The sequence below is a fragment of the Rhizophagus irregularis genome, chromosome 13 (genome assembly GCF_026210795.1).
Source record: "Rhizophagus irregularis chromosome 13, complete sequence".
Lineage (NCBI taxonomy): Eukaryota > Fungi > Glomeromycota > Glomeromycetes > Glomerales > Glomeraceae > Rhizophagus > Rhizophagus irregularis.
Genome location: NC_089441.1, coordinates 4015013 through 4028874, shown reverse-complemented (window position 1 = coordinate 4028874; position 13862 = coordinate 4015013). Strand labels below are relative to the sequence as shown.

At 28.0% G+C, this 13862-nt stretch overlaps 2 protein-coding genes across 2 annotated transcripts; both read right to left on the bottom strand.

Annotated features, from left to right (window-relative positions):
• Window positions 1–9398: 9398 nt before the first annotated feature.
• Window positions 9399–10570, bottom strand: OCT59_005495 (uncharacterized protein; the record flags this gene model as incomplete). Its single annotated transcript, XM_066138400.1, has 5 exons — window positions 9399–9506; window positions 9577–9725; window positions 9785–9938; window positions 10012–10295; window positions 10363–10570. 5 exons carry the CDS (start codon window positions 10568–10570, stop codon window positions 9399–9401), a joined length of 903 nt encoding a protein of 300 aa, XP_065997538.1.
• Window positions 10571–12087: 1517 nt separating this feature from the next.
• Window positions 12088–13094, bottom strand: OCT59_005494 (uncharacterized protein; the record flags this gene model as incomplete). Its single annotated transcript, XM_066138399.1, has 5 exons — window positions 12088–12198; window positions 12273–12635; window positions 12709–12749; window positions 12818–12881; window positions 12957–13094. The coding sequence occupies 5 exons, from the start codon at window positions 13092–13094 to the stop codon at window positions 12088–12090; spliced, it is 717 nt and encodes a 238-aa protein (XP_065997537.1).
• Between the last annotated feature and the right edge of the window lie 768 nt (window positions 13095–13862).

The window sequence follows — 13862 nt, the reverse complement described above, 5'->3', positions numbered from 1 at the left end:
AAAATTTCTTAAAAAAAATTTTCTATCAAAGAATCTTATACGAATTCTTCCCATATGAATCTACGAATCTAATGTATAGTTAAAATAAATTGGTCAAATAAGAAAGTCGAAAAAGAGAGAAATATATTACCATATTTGAAATTAACAGAGAAAAAAATTTTTTTTAATTTTTTTTTATCAATCCTTTTTTATACTGTATGCTGCATTAGTATCACGAAAAATTTTCCGATTTTGATGATCTTTACATAGATTCTTAGAAAATCTCAAAAAAATTTTTTTATCGATATCCCATACGAACCCTTCCCATACGAACTCTTAGAAAATCTTTTAAAAATTTTCTATCAAAGAATCTCATACGAATTCTTTCTATACAAACTCTTAGAAAATCTTTATCAAAATATTCCATACGAACTCTTTCCATACAAACACGTGGAAATCTCAAAAAAAAAAAAATCTCTATTTATCAAAATATCCTATACGAATCTTAGGAAATTTCTCAAAAAAATTTTCTATCAGATATCCCATACGAACCCTTCCCATATGAACTCTTGTCTCTTAAAAAAATTTTCTATCGATATCCCATACGAACCCTTTCCATATGAACTCTTAGAAAAACTCTTAAAATATTTTCTATCAGATATCCCATACGAACCCTTCCCATACGACCTCTTAGAAAATCTCTTAAAAAAATTTTCTCTCAGATATCCTATACGAACCCTTCCCATATGAACTCTTAGAAAATCTCTTAAAAAATTTTCTATCAAAGAATCTCATACAAATTCTTTCTGTACAAACTCTTAGAAAATCTTTCAAAATATTCCATACGAACTCTTCCCATACAAACGCGTAGAAATCAAAAAAAAAAAAAAAAAAAAAAAAAATCTCTATTTATCAAAAATATCCTATACAAATCTTAGGAAATTTCTGAAAAAAAAATTTTCTATCAGATATCCCATACGAACTCTTCCCATAGCAACACTACAAAAAAGAAAAAAATATATTTTAAAAAAAAAGAAAAACCTTCTCCCTCACTCAGCCTTCCCTTACCTCAATTCTCAAAGTCTGGCAATTTTTTTCGTCCATAAAAAAGAATTTTTTTTTTTCAAATCAAATAATGATCTAGATTACGGATCACATCTCACTCAATTCAGAGTGACACAAATTGCAGGAAAAGAAGTTGATCAGCAATATTGTTAACCGATTGCTACCCGATTGCTAACTATTTGACTTATCAATTTACCGACTACGAACAGGTTTTTGGACGAATAATACGATCCGGAAATAATTTTTTTTCTCAATATTTACAATTAAAAAATTTGTAAATCAGAATGCCGTTTATCTTTATTAAATGAATGTTTTTTTAAGCCAATCAGTCACTAATTGGCTATTCATTTGGTAGCCGATTTTCATATTAAAGAATAAATAAAAATCCTGAATTCTTGAAAACTATCAGATATTGCAAACCAATCAGTAACAAATCAGTCACCAATCGGTTAAGTCAGATTGGTGACCGATTGCGACTGATTGTCAATAGTAAATTTAATATATTTATCAAAACAAACTCAAAAGCTCAGATTAAGCATAACTTGACTTGCTTTATAAAGCTATAATACTAATTTTTTGACTTTAATATAAAAATCAGATATTGTAAACCAATCAGTAACCAATCAGTCACCAATCGGTTATGTCAGATTGGTGACTGATTGATGACTGATTGTCAATAATAAACTTAATATATTTATCAAAATAAACTCAAAAGTTCAGATTAAGTATAATTTAACTTGCTTTATAAGACTATAATGCTAATTTTTTAACTTTAATATGTAAATCAAATATTGTAAACAAATCGGCAATCAATCAGTCACCAATCGGTCATATGACCGATTGGTGACTGATTGACAATCTATGCCTGGTTGGTGACTGATAGGTAACAGATTGAAAGAATCGGTCACTAATAGGTAACCAATCAGTCACCAATCAGTCATATGACCGATTGGTGACTGATTTTTCATATTTCGACCTGTGTATGGATCGATAAATTTGTTGATTTATCACACAAATTAGTAATTGAAGAAGTTGGGGAGATTCCAGATGATATTTTGGATGATTCTGAAGAAGAATACGAACATATCAATACAGATGATGGTAATGACGAAGAACAAGAAAGCGATGGAAGAGGAAATTATGATTATGACGTAGAGGAGTTATTGGACAAATTCATCAATGAAGACGTTGAAAACTATGAAGATGAATAAATTTTTACTTTAATAAATCAAAATTTGCGATAAATAATTTTTTTTTAATATATATTTATAAATTATAAATTAACAGCGACGGACTTTTATATAAATACAACATTCTATACCTGACAGAATTTACGTATAGACGGTATAGTATCCATTTTGATAAAGTAAAAACTCAGATATCCTTTATACTTTGGTGAGCTTCGAGAACTCCTCCATTTCCCATTTTACCACAAAGTTGACATCGCGCTTATAGTTGTTCGGTTTTCAGTTTTTGAATTACTTTTGGTTTTAGTTTTAAGTCTTTTTAATTTCGTTCACTTTGTGAAATAAAAATAAATAATTATTTCTATAATTATAAATTAATAATTTCTTGTCAAATGTAATTTCGTACAATTTGATAATTTGACAATAAAAATAAATTTATTTTAAATTATACTGCGCATTATAGTATTTCGGCAGGTATTGGCATATCGGCAGGTATCAGCGTTTTGGCAAGTTTCGGCATTTCGGCAGGTTTCGGCGTTTTGACGTTTCAGCAGTTTCGGCACTATGTAAATAGTTTTTACTTCTGGCATTGGGCCAAATGAGTTTCGGCAGGCAATCTTAGTTATATTATTATAATTTTATTCCTTTTTAATTAATAATTAACAAATATAATTTAAGTTAGAGCTCCGAACGGGTCAGGTCAACCCGGGTGACCCGTCAGGTTGACCTGAAATTTTCAGGTCAGGTTGACAAATTATTAACCTGATATCGGGTCAGGTAAATTTTTTAATCTAACTGAGTCTATCCGGGTCAGATTCGGGTCACATATATTAAATTATTATTACGTTTAAATGTAAAATATTTATTAAATAAATAAACCTGTTGATCGGAATAATTGAACCAAATTAGTAAATTGATTATCAATTGTTTGTTATAAATCTATGAAAATCCTTTTTTTTGTAAAAAAAATTTTTCTTTTTTTACTTCATAAAATATAAAATGTTTAAAGAAAAACGTAAAAACAATAAAGAGTTTAAAAATAATAATATTCATAAATCAAAGTGTTCGCGTAAAGAAAAAATGTTATTTGATCAAGAAGAGGATGAAGTGTTATTTCAAGAAGATGAGATATTACTTCAAGAAGAAATATTAAGTGAAAAAGATATAAATGAAGTACCACATATAAATGAAGAAGAATCATGTATAAATGAAGAAGAATTACGTATAAATGAAGAAGAACTACATATAAATGAAGAAGAACCACATATAAATGAAGAAGAACCACATATAAATGAAGAAGAACCACATATAAATGAAGAAGAACTGCGTATAAATGAAGAACTGCGTAGAAATGAAGAAGAACAAAATATTCAAGACGAAAATAAAGCTGATGAATCAGTTTTAAGCACATTGGACGAAAATAAAAAAGGAAGTAATGTGTGGAATCATTTTGATAAGTTTAAAGATGAAAAGGGCATAATATGGGCAAAATGCCGATATTGCAGGTAAAGAATTTTTATATTTCAATACAGTTAAAAAATTCCTTTATAATTTATATAATATATTATTTAACAGTGGCGGTAAATATAATATGGGCGAAAGGGAGCTCAACAGGTAATTTAAATCGCCATCTTAAGTTACATCCAAACAAAATTGATCCTCCTACTATAAAGCAAGTAGAATTGATGAATAATTTTCTACGTGAAAATAATCAACGATTAGTAAGTATAATTTATTTATTTTATTTTTAAAGTAATAATTTATTCATTAATTAAACCTATTTATAGATATTTACAAATGAGATTTTTCGGGAAAAACTTGCTACATGGATCGCTGCAGATGATCTGCCATTTACCACTGTTGAATCTCCCGAGTTTGGTTATTTGATTAATATTTGTAATCTATCAGCACGTATTCCGACTGCAGATACGGTTAAAAATGATATTTTAAAAATTTTTAAAAATTATCAAACAAAAATTCAAAATTTATTACAGGTTAGTAAAGAATTTATAAATTTTAATTTATTATTATCATATAATTAAATTAATTTACTTACCTCTTAAAATTGAAGAACGTTCCAGGAAAAATAAGTTTTGCGTTGGATGCTTGGACCTCTCCTAATATTCTTGGATTTCTCGGCATAACATGCCATTATATTGATGCTAACTGGAAACTTAGAGATATTCTTCTTGATTTTGTTTATTTAGAGGGGTTCTCATTCAGGCGAAAATCTGGCAAATGCATTTTTAAAATGCCTTGAAGAGAAAAAAATATTCACAAAGGTTAAGTATATATTAATATATATAATGTATTATAAAGACAAAATAAAAATACTAATGATGATACTATAATACACTTAATTTAGACCCTTGGAATAACAACGGACAATGCCGCTAATAACAATACCTTTCTTAAGGAATTTGAAAAGACGTGCATCAAAAATCACATTGAATTCCATCATAAGCGAAATCATGTCAGATGTATCGCTCATGTGATGAACCTTGCAGTTCAAGAGATACTAAAATATATCAAAGCGGGAGAACTACAAGATGAAGATATAATTTTAGATGATATTTTGAATAATACAAATCTTTTTACAAATAAAATAATACCTAAGGTAAGAATAAAACACTAATATTTTTTAATATTATTCTAAAATAAAAATATTTATTATTAATTTTTATTTAGCTAAGAAAGCTTATTGTAAAAATCCGAGCTTCACCACAGCGCCGTGAAAGATTTTTTCGCCAATGCAATAGTCAAAATATTAAAGAATTAAACCTTATTTTAGATGTTAAGACGAGATGGAATTCAACGTACCTAATGTTAAAACGCGCTCTTGAACTTCAAGTGGTAAAACTATTTAAATAAACATATATAAATACAGTATATACTAGATATAATGTATTAATTTATTTACCTAGTATTACATTTATACAGCCTCTTGATAATATTGCAGCTATTGACCGAGAGCTAAATGATTTTTCCATCTTATCGGATGAATGGAAAATTATAGAAGAATTATGCCGAGTACTTAAAGTAATATTTATTAATTATTAAATTTATCATCACTTATTTCAATTAAATTAAGTATAATTTTATAATTTAGATTTTCCAAGATGCTACTGAATACATGTCTCAATCAAAATTCATTACGCTTTCGGCATCAATTCCTGTGTATAATGCCTTATTAGAACATATAGAAAATCTTTTAGATGAACAAAATACAAGTTACTGCCCAATTCTGGAAGTTCGTAGTGCAATAAGAATGGAGTACGAAAAACTCAAGGAATATTATGCCAGGACGGATGATTCATACATTTATCCAATAGCAACGAGTAATTTATAAATTTTTGTATTTTACTATCTTTATAATATTGTATAAAATTTAAATTGTTTAAATTTTATGCATCTGTAATTTTTTAGTCCTTGATCCGCGAATAAAATTAAAATATTATACCCAACAAAAATGGGAACAAGAATATATTGATGCTTCTTTAAAAATTATTAAAGAAACATACAACAATAATTACAAAAATACTTTTCAAAATACTGATAGTTTAGTTGAATCTGTCAGGAATGATTTTTCTGTATGTTTGAATTGGATAACAATGATAAGGATGAAGATGAGCTGGAAGAATATCTCCGAAAACCTGCAGTGGCATTTAAAACTGATCCACTACAGTGGTGGAAAGTAAGTTATAAAAAAATTCTAATAATTCCAATAAATATTATACTGACATCTAATTATATTTGCATTATAGACACATGAAGCAACCTATCCACATCTTGCGAACATGGCAAGAGATTTTTTAGCGATTCCAGGTGTGAATTTGTTTGATTTTATAACTTATAATTTTTTTATTTTATTTAATATAATTTTTGAACTTTTTAGGTACGAGTGTACCTGTAGAAAAAATATTTTCTGGAGGAACCGACCTAATTACAAAGAGACGTTCTAGTTTAGGACGAGAAACTATTCAAGCATGTATGTGTCTGAAAAACTGGATAAAAAACGATAGAGTAGAATAATATATATGTACGCAGTACGCCAAAACTTACTAATAAATCGTCATATTGCATTAATGTTGTAATTACTACATATCCCGGCAGGTTTTATAAATAACTGTATTGTTAATTTTGAAACCTAGCACATTACCGTTTATATATAAAAACAGCTCTTTTAAGTAATTAAATAAAAATATAAAATCTTTATTTTTATCAGTTGCAACTTGCAAAAAAACTTCGTTATTACATCTGCAAATTGAATACGGCGTAATATTACGAAAATTTACGCCTGCGAAATACTCCGTAAATTTACATGACCTTCGAAAAATTACGCAACAGTAATATTTCGTAATTTCAACGCAATATTTCGTAAGTTTACGCGTAATATTTCGTAGAATTACAGTGTAATATTGCCATGTATGTAAATTTTACATCGTAGAATTTCTTAGATTTACGGTGCAATATTTCGAAACTTTTCGAAAGTGTAATATTTCGTAATTTTACGTCGTGGGATTTTCGTAGGTTTACGGGTGCAATATTTCGAAACTTTACGAAAGTGTAATATTTCGTAATTTTACGTCGTAGGATTTTCGTAGGTTTACGGGTGCAATATTTCGAAACTTTTCGAAAATGTAATATTTCGTAATTTTACGTCGTAGGATTTCGTAGGTTTACGGTATAATATTTCGAAACTTTTCTGAAGGTATAATATTTCGTAATTTTACATCGCAGAATTTCGTAGGTTTACGGTATAATATTTCGAAACTTTTCCGAAAGTATAACATTTCGTAATTTTACATCGCAGAATTTCGCAGGTTTACGGTACAATATTTCGAAACTTTTCCAAAATATTATTATTTCGCGAACTTTTTTCACAAATTCAAGTGATTAATATATGTAATTACAAAATAACATTTTTCACTGTAACTTACACGTAATATTTTATAAATTTATGTAATTTTTGTATTTTTATTCGAAATATAGCTACAATAAATAATTTGTATTTAAAACTATCATAATATTGCGTTCAATCTCGTCAATAGAATTTTTTTAATCTTATTTGTCGCTCATCTTCATTTATTTGACTTTCGTTCTTTGACTTTTTCTTTTTCAACTTCACTTCTATTTCATCTGCGATTAATATTTTGCTATATCTGATATTATAAAATAAAAGTCATTTGGATAACATTATTTGTTAATATCAAAAGGATGTGTTGTAAAGACAAATTGTTATTAAAACTTAACCTATAAACATAATTGTAATAAAGTCGTACGAACATTAACGAAATTATGAAGTACATACCTTCAGTCCTTTTACACTGCTACGTTGATAGCATGCGTTAAATTCATTTCTGCATCAACGAATATTACAAGATCAAAAGTTAGACCAACAGTTATCATTATGCGTGATTATTAATATTTTTTATAAAAAAAAGTAAACTTACGAACATTAACGAAATTGTGAGGTACATACCTTCCACTCCTTCTACACTATTACGTTGAGAACATGCGTTAAATTCATCTCTACATCAAACAAACATTACAAGTTCAAAAAGTTGGACCAAACAGTTGTGATTATTATTAAAAAGTCGTAAACATACGAACATTAACGAAATTAAGGAATACATACCTTCCATCCCTTCTACACTATTACGTTGGGAGCACGCGTTAACTTTATTTCTACAAGTTCAAAAGGTTAAACCAACAGTTTCAATATGCGTGATTATTAATATTTTTTATAAAAAAGACGTAAACATACGAACATTAACGAAATCGTGAAGTACATACCTTCCATTCCTTCTACACTACTACGTTGAGAGCGTTAAATTCATTTCTGCATCAACGAATATTCAAGTTCAATAATTGGGCCAACAGTTGTCATTTTATGCGATTATTAATATTTTATAAAAAAGACGTAAACATACGAACATTAACGAAATTATAAAGTACAAATACCTTCCATTCCTTCTACACTACTACATTGAAAGCACGTGTTAACTTTATTTCTACAAGTTCAAAAAGTTAAACCAACAGTTCATTATGCGTGATTATTAATATTTTTTATAAAAAAGACGTAAACACATTAACGAAATTACAAAGTACAAATACCTTCCATTCCTTCTACACTACTACATTGAGAGCACGCGTTAATTTTATTTTTACTTTATAAGTTCAAAAGTTAGACCAACAGTTATAATTATTAATATTGTATAAAATAGTTAAATTATGGAGTATAAATACTTTCCATACCTTTACCATTATATTGTACGCAAAACTTTCCATGAACAATTATTAATATTATGAAATAGTCGTAAACCTACGAATATTAATGAAATTATGAAATATAAATAACTTCCATACTTCTACTATATTGAAAGTACGCGTTCATTTTTCCAGCAGCTGTTGCAAAGCTTTTTCATGTATAATTTATTAATATTATAAATATTCATAAAGCCTATGAATATATATAAATACTTTCCATGATACTTCTGCTAGTCTTCTGCTACGCAAATGTACAATGAGCGGTCCTTGCAAAATAGAGCGTATAGAGAATATTAAGTTTGTTTATTTAATTCGTGTTTAGCTATTTTTAGATGATCACATGAACGCATGTATATGCCATAATAGGTTAATTTATCAAATTTACTAGATTTATAAAATTAATTCGTAATCTGTGAGTCAAATTATATGATTTTGGTAGAGTCCTAAAGAATTCTGACCTCGACTATTAAAAAAAAATTCTTGCATGATAAATATAAAATTAAGAGAAATATGCATGACGTGTTGATAATATATACTATATAAATAATATAACAAATAACTAGAGGTTAATTTGTAACACTTTTCACAAATTTATAATTTCTTATGGTCGGCACTCAGCATCAGACTTGATAGAAATAAATTTAACTTTCCAAATATTGCGAAAGAGGAACAAAAAAATGAATTTTAACAAAATTGATAAATTTTGTGCGATCAAATTCAAAATAATTTTGTGTTTCATGGATAAAAATTCTTTTATTTGTTTAACAGTTATCAGCCAAATGAGAAAAACTCAAATTAATAAATTTTATATACAAATTAATCGCAAAAACATAAAATTCACCAGTCCTGCCACACCAATAAAAAAAATATCTTACGCATACAATAAAATTCACCTTATTATACATCATCATCTTCATCTTCAGTTTCATTTCCGCTTTCTTCTTCCTCATAGCTATTATCTTCAAAATCGGAATATCTTATGCCCGTTTGACTGTTGATTTTTTTCTTTAAAGAATAATATGATTAGCCATGAAATGATATTTTATTAAATGCTACTACAAAATTACAAACTTACTAAAAATTTTTTAACTTTTTGTTTCATGATATTCTTTTTACACCTTATTTCGTCATGATTTGGGTTTAAAATTGTTGAGCAGATCGCAAGAACATATGCAAGTTCTGCATTAGAATGGTCATTTTGGAGGGCTCTGTCAATAACGCTTGCTAAAACAATCGAAGAATTTTTGTCCTTGGATTCATTTTTTTGAACAGGCCTTCAAAACAATCTTTAACTTCGGGTTTTCTCTCCCACTTTGCTACTTCAGACGGCCCGGCATTTGTGTTTATAGGTGGTAAACGGGATCCGAATATAGAAAAAATAGCCTCCCTTGATTTCGAGGACAATGTTCCTCTTACGGACCGTACTTGTTTTGTTAACTTTACAAAGAAAGTTAATACTTAATATTTTATTTTATTTTATTAAACATTTTGTTATCGAATAAGGACTTACTTGTTTATGTATATTCTCGTTGTAATACGTGATCCAATCGTCTTCAGTAAAATTAGAGAAAAAACTCGCATGGTTCAGTACTAAATATCCTTCAATCAAAATAATTAGAACGTAAATAAATAATAAAATTAAATATTTCAAAGATATTCCTACCACTATGAATGATTCTTTAACGCTTGATGACAAATTTATTTTATCAGAAAGTAAATTTTTTAATTCGGATTTAAAATCGTGTATTTCTTTACTTAAAGTATCGATTTTATTTTCAATCTTTGTTAATCGATCTACCATAATTACAATAAATATTAATTACAAGATAATTTTATTAATTTCTTAAATATTTGCGAATACCTTCAATTTTTGAATTTACAGGAAGCCATCTCTTAGTCTGAAGAACGTTAACTTCGTCATTGATGGTTTCGCTGGTGTTGATGTTGGTTTTACTGTTGTTGTTTCTGCTTCGGCTTCGGCTTCTATCACTGCGCTTGTGATTCCCTTCGATTAGCAATTCCTCAATTTTCTTACGAGAGGATTCTCTCAATTTATTTCCTGATTCCATAATGATACTTTTGAAAAATGGGATTTCTTACAATTTAAGAAAAAAAAAATATTTCTGAAGAAAAAAAATTGACCATTATTTATGAAAAAAAAAAACTCTTTTAACAATTTTTCGTACCAGTCATTAACAGAAACTTTCGAATACTCAATAATTACATCATGCAAATTTTCGTACCAGTCATTAAGCAGAACCGCAGAAACTTTCTTAGTAATAATTATGTCAGTCGAGGAAATAAAAACAAATGCGCGTGAACATAAGGATAAATCGCATAATTACTCATTATTCTAAACCAGGAAATTTTTTCGTACAATTCGCATAATTACTCATTATTCTAAACCAAGCAAAAAAACTTTCTTAGTAATAATTATGTCAGTTGAGGAAATAAAAACACGCACGTGAACATAAGGATAATTTCGATTACTTACTCATTATTCTAAACCAGGCGTACCAGTCATTAAAGCAGTAACCGCAGAAACCTTCGAATATTCAATAATTATATCACTTTATATAAAAATAAATAATTACGCGTGAACATGAGTTTTTTCCTTGTTATTATTATGGATAGAACCGCATGATTTCGATACTTACTCATTATACTAAACCAAGCAATTTTTCATACAAGTCATTAAAGTAGAATCCGCAGGAACCTCGAACCTTCGAATATTTAATAATTATATCATTGTTATATCATATATGGAAATAAAACATAAACACGCGAACATGAGTTTTATTATTATGGAGAAATTCGCATGATTTCGATACTTACTCATTATACTAAACCAAGCAATTTTTCGTACAAGTCATTAAAGTAGAATTCGCAGGAACTGCAGAAACCTTCGCATCTTAGTAGTAATAATTATGTCAGTCGTATCTTACATGGAAACAAATAAACATTAAAGTTTTTCTTGCACGATAAAAAATTTGTATAATTTCGAACATAAGCATGCATACACAGAATAAAAAATCTAATGATACCACTCCTGAGTGAAATAAAATTCAAACTCATTATATATTAGTCGGGGTTGTTTGATCAGCATTTTTGATATTAGTTGGTGTGACCGATCAGACAATGAACTCCAGTCTAACCAATAAAAAATAGAACAATTTACGAATCAATTGTAACTATGAATTTTAACAAAATTACGATCAAATTCAAAATAATTTTTTGTGTTTCATGTATAAAAATTCTTTTATTTGTTTAACAGTTATCAGCCAAATGAGAAAACTCAAATTAATAAAATTTTATATACAAATTAATCGCAAAAACGTAAAATTTATTGATTTGTTTTTTGAAGGAGATGCTCTTTTAAATGATTATCAAATAAATGTAATTTATAAAATTTAGAAGAGTGGGGGCATTTTTTTTTTTGAAATTGTACATATCAATTACTAATTCGTAATATTTGTTATATTATTAATATATTCACCAGTCCTACCAAACCAATAAAAAAAATAATAAATTTATTAAAACAAATAAACATATATATAATTATCTTATGCATATAAAATTCACCTTATTATACATCATCTTCTTCATCATCTTCAGTTTCATTTCCACCTTCTTCTTCCTCATAGTTATTATCTTCAAAATCAGAATATTTTATGGCCGTTTGATTATTGATTTTTTCCTTTAAAGAATAATATGATTGATTAGCCATGAAATGATATTTTATTAAATACTACTACAAAATTACAAACTTACTAAAAATTTTTTAACTTTTTGTTTCATGATATTCTTTTTCAACATTATTTCGTCATGATGTGGGTTCAAAATTGTTGAGCAGGTCGCAAGAACATATGCAAGTTCTGCATTAGAATTGCCACCTTGGAGGACTCTGTCAATAACGCTTGCTAAAACAATCGAAGAATTTTTGTCTTTGGGATTCATTTTTTTGAACAGGCCTTCAAAACAATCTTTAACTTCAGATTTTCTCTTCCATTTTGCTACTTCAGACGGCCCGGCATTTGTGTTTATAGGTGGTAAACGGGATCCGAATATAGAAAAAATAGCCTCCATTGATTTCGAAGACAATGTTCTTCTTATGGACCGTACTTGTTTTGTTAACTTTACGAAGAAAGTTAATACTTAATATTTTATTTTATTTTATTAAACATTTTGTTATCGAATAAGGACTTACTTGTTTATGTATATTCTCGTTATAATACGCGATCCAATCGTCTTCAGTAAAATTAGAGAAAAAAACCTCGCATGGTTCAGTATTAAATATCCTTCAACCGCTCCATAACATTCATCTTTTGTTGGGTAAATTGATACTTTTATTAATAATTTCGAAACATTTTTCACAACATCCTAAAATTAGTCGAAATTCAAAATAATTAGAATGTAAATAAATAATAAAACTAAATATTTCAAAGATATTCCTACCGCTATGAATGATTCTTTAACGCTTGATGACAAATTTATTTTATCAGAAAGTAAAGTTTTTAACTCGGATTTAAACTCGTGTATTTCTTTACTTAAAGTATCGATTTTATTTTCAATCTTTGTTAATCGATCTACCATAATTACAATAAATATTAATTACAAGATAATTTTATTAATTTCTTAAATATTTGCGAATACCTTCAATTTTTGAATTTGCAGGAAGCCATCTCTTAGTTTAAGAACGCTAACTTCGTCATTAATGGTTTCGTTGGTGTTGATGTTGGTTTTACTGCTGTTGTTTCTGCTTCGGCTTTGGCTTCATCACTGCGCTTATGATTCCCTTCGATTAGCAATTCCTCAATTTTCTTACGAGAGGACTCTCTCAATTTCTGATTCCATAATGATACTTTTGAAAAAGTGGGATTTCTTACAATTTAAGAAAAAAATATTTCTGAAGGAAAAAAATTGACCATTATTTATGAAAAAAAAAACTCTTTAAACCCAAATCAAGCAATTTTTCGTACCAGTCATTAACAGAAACTTTCGAATATTCAATAATTACATCATGCAAATTTTCGTACCAGTCATTAAGCAGAACCGCAGAAACTCTCTTAGTAATAATTATGTCAGTTGAGGAAATAAAAACATATACACATGAACATGCGGATAAATTCGCATAATTACTCATTATTCTAAACCAGGAAAAGAAACTTTCTTAGTAATAATTATGTCAGACGAGGAAATAAAAACAAATGCACGTGAACATAAGGATAAATCGCATAATTACTCATTATTCTAAACCAGGAAATTTTTTCGTACAATTCGCATAATTACTCATTATTCTAAACCAAGCAAAGAAACTTTCTTAGTAATAATTATGTCAGTTGAGGAAATAAAAACAAATGC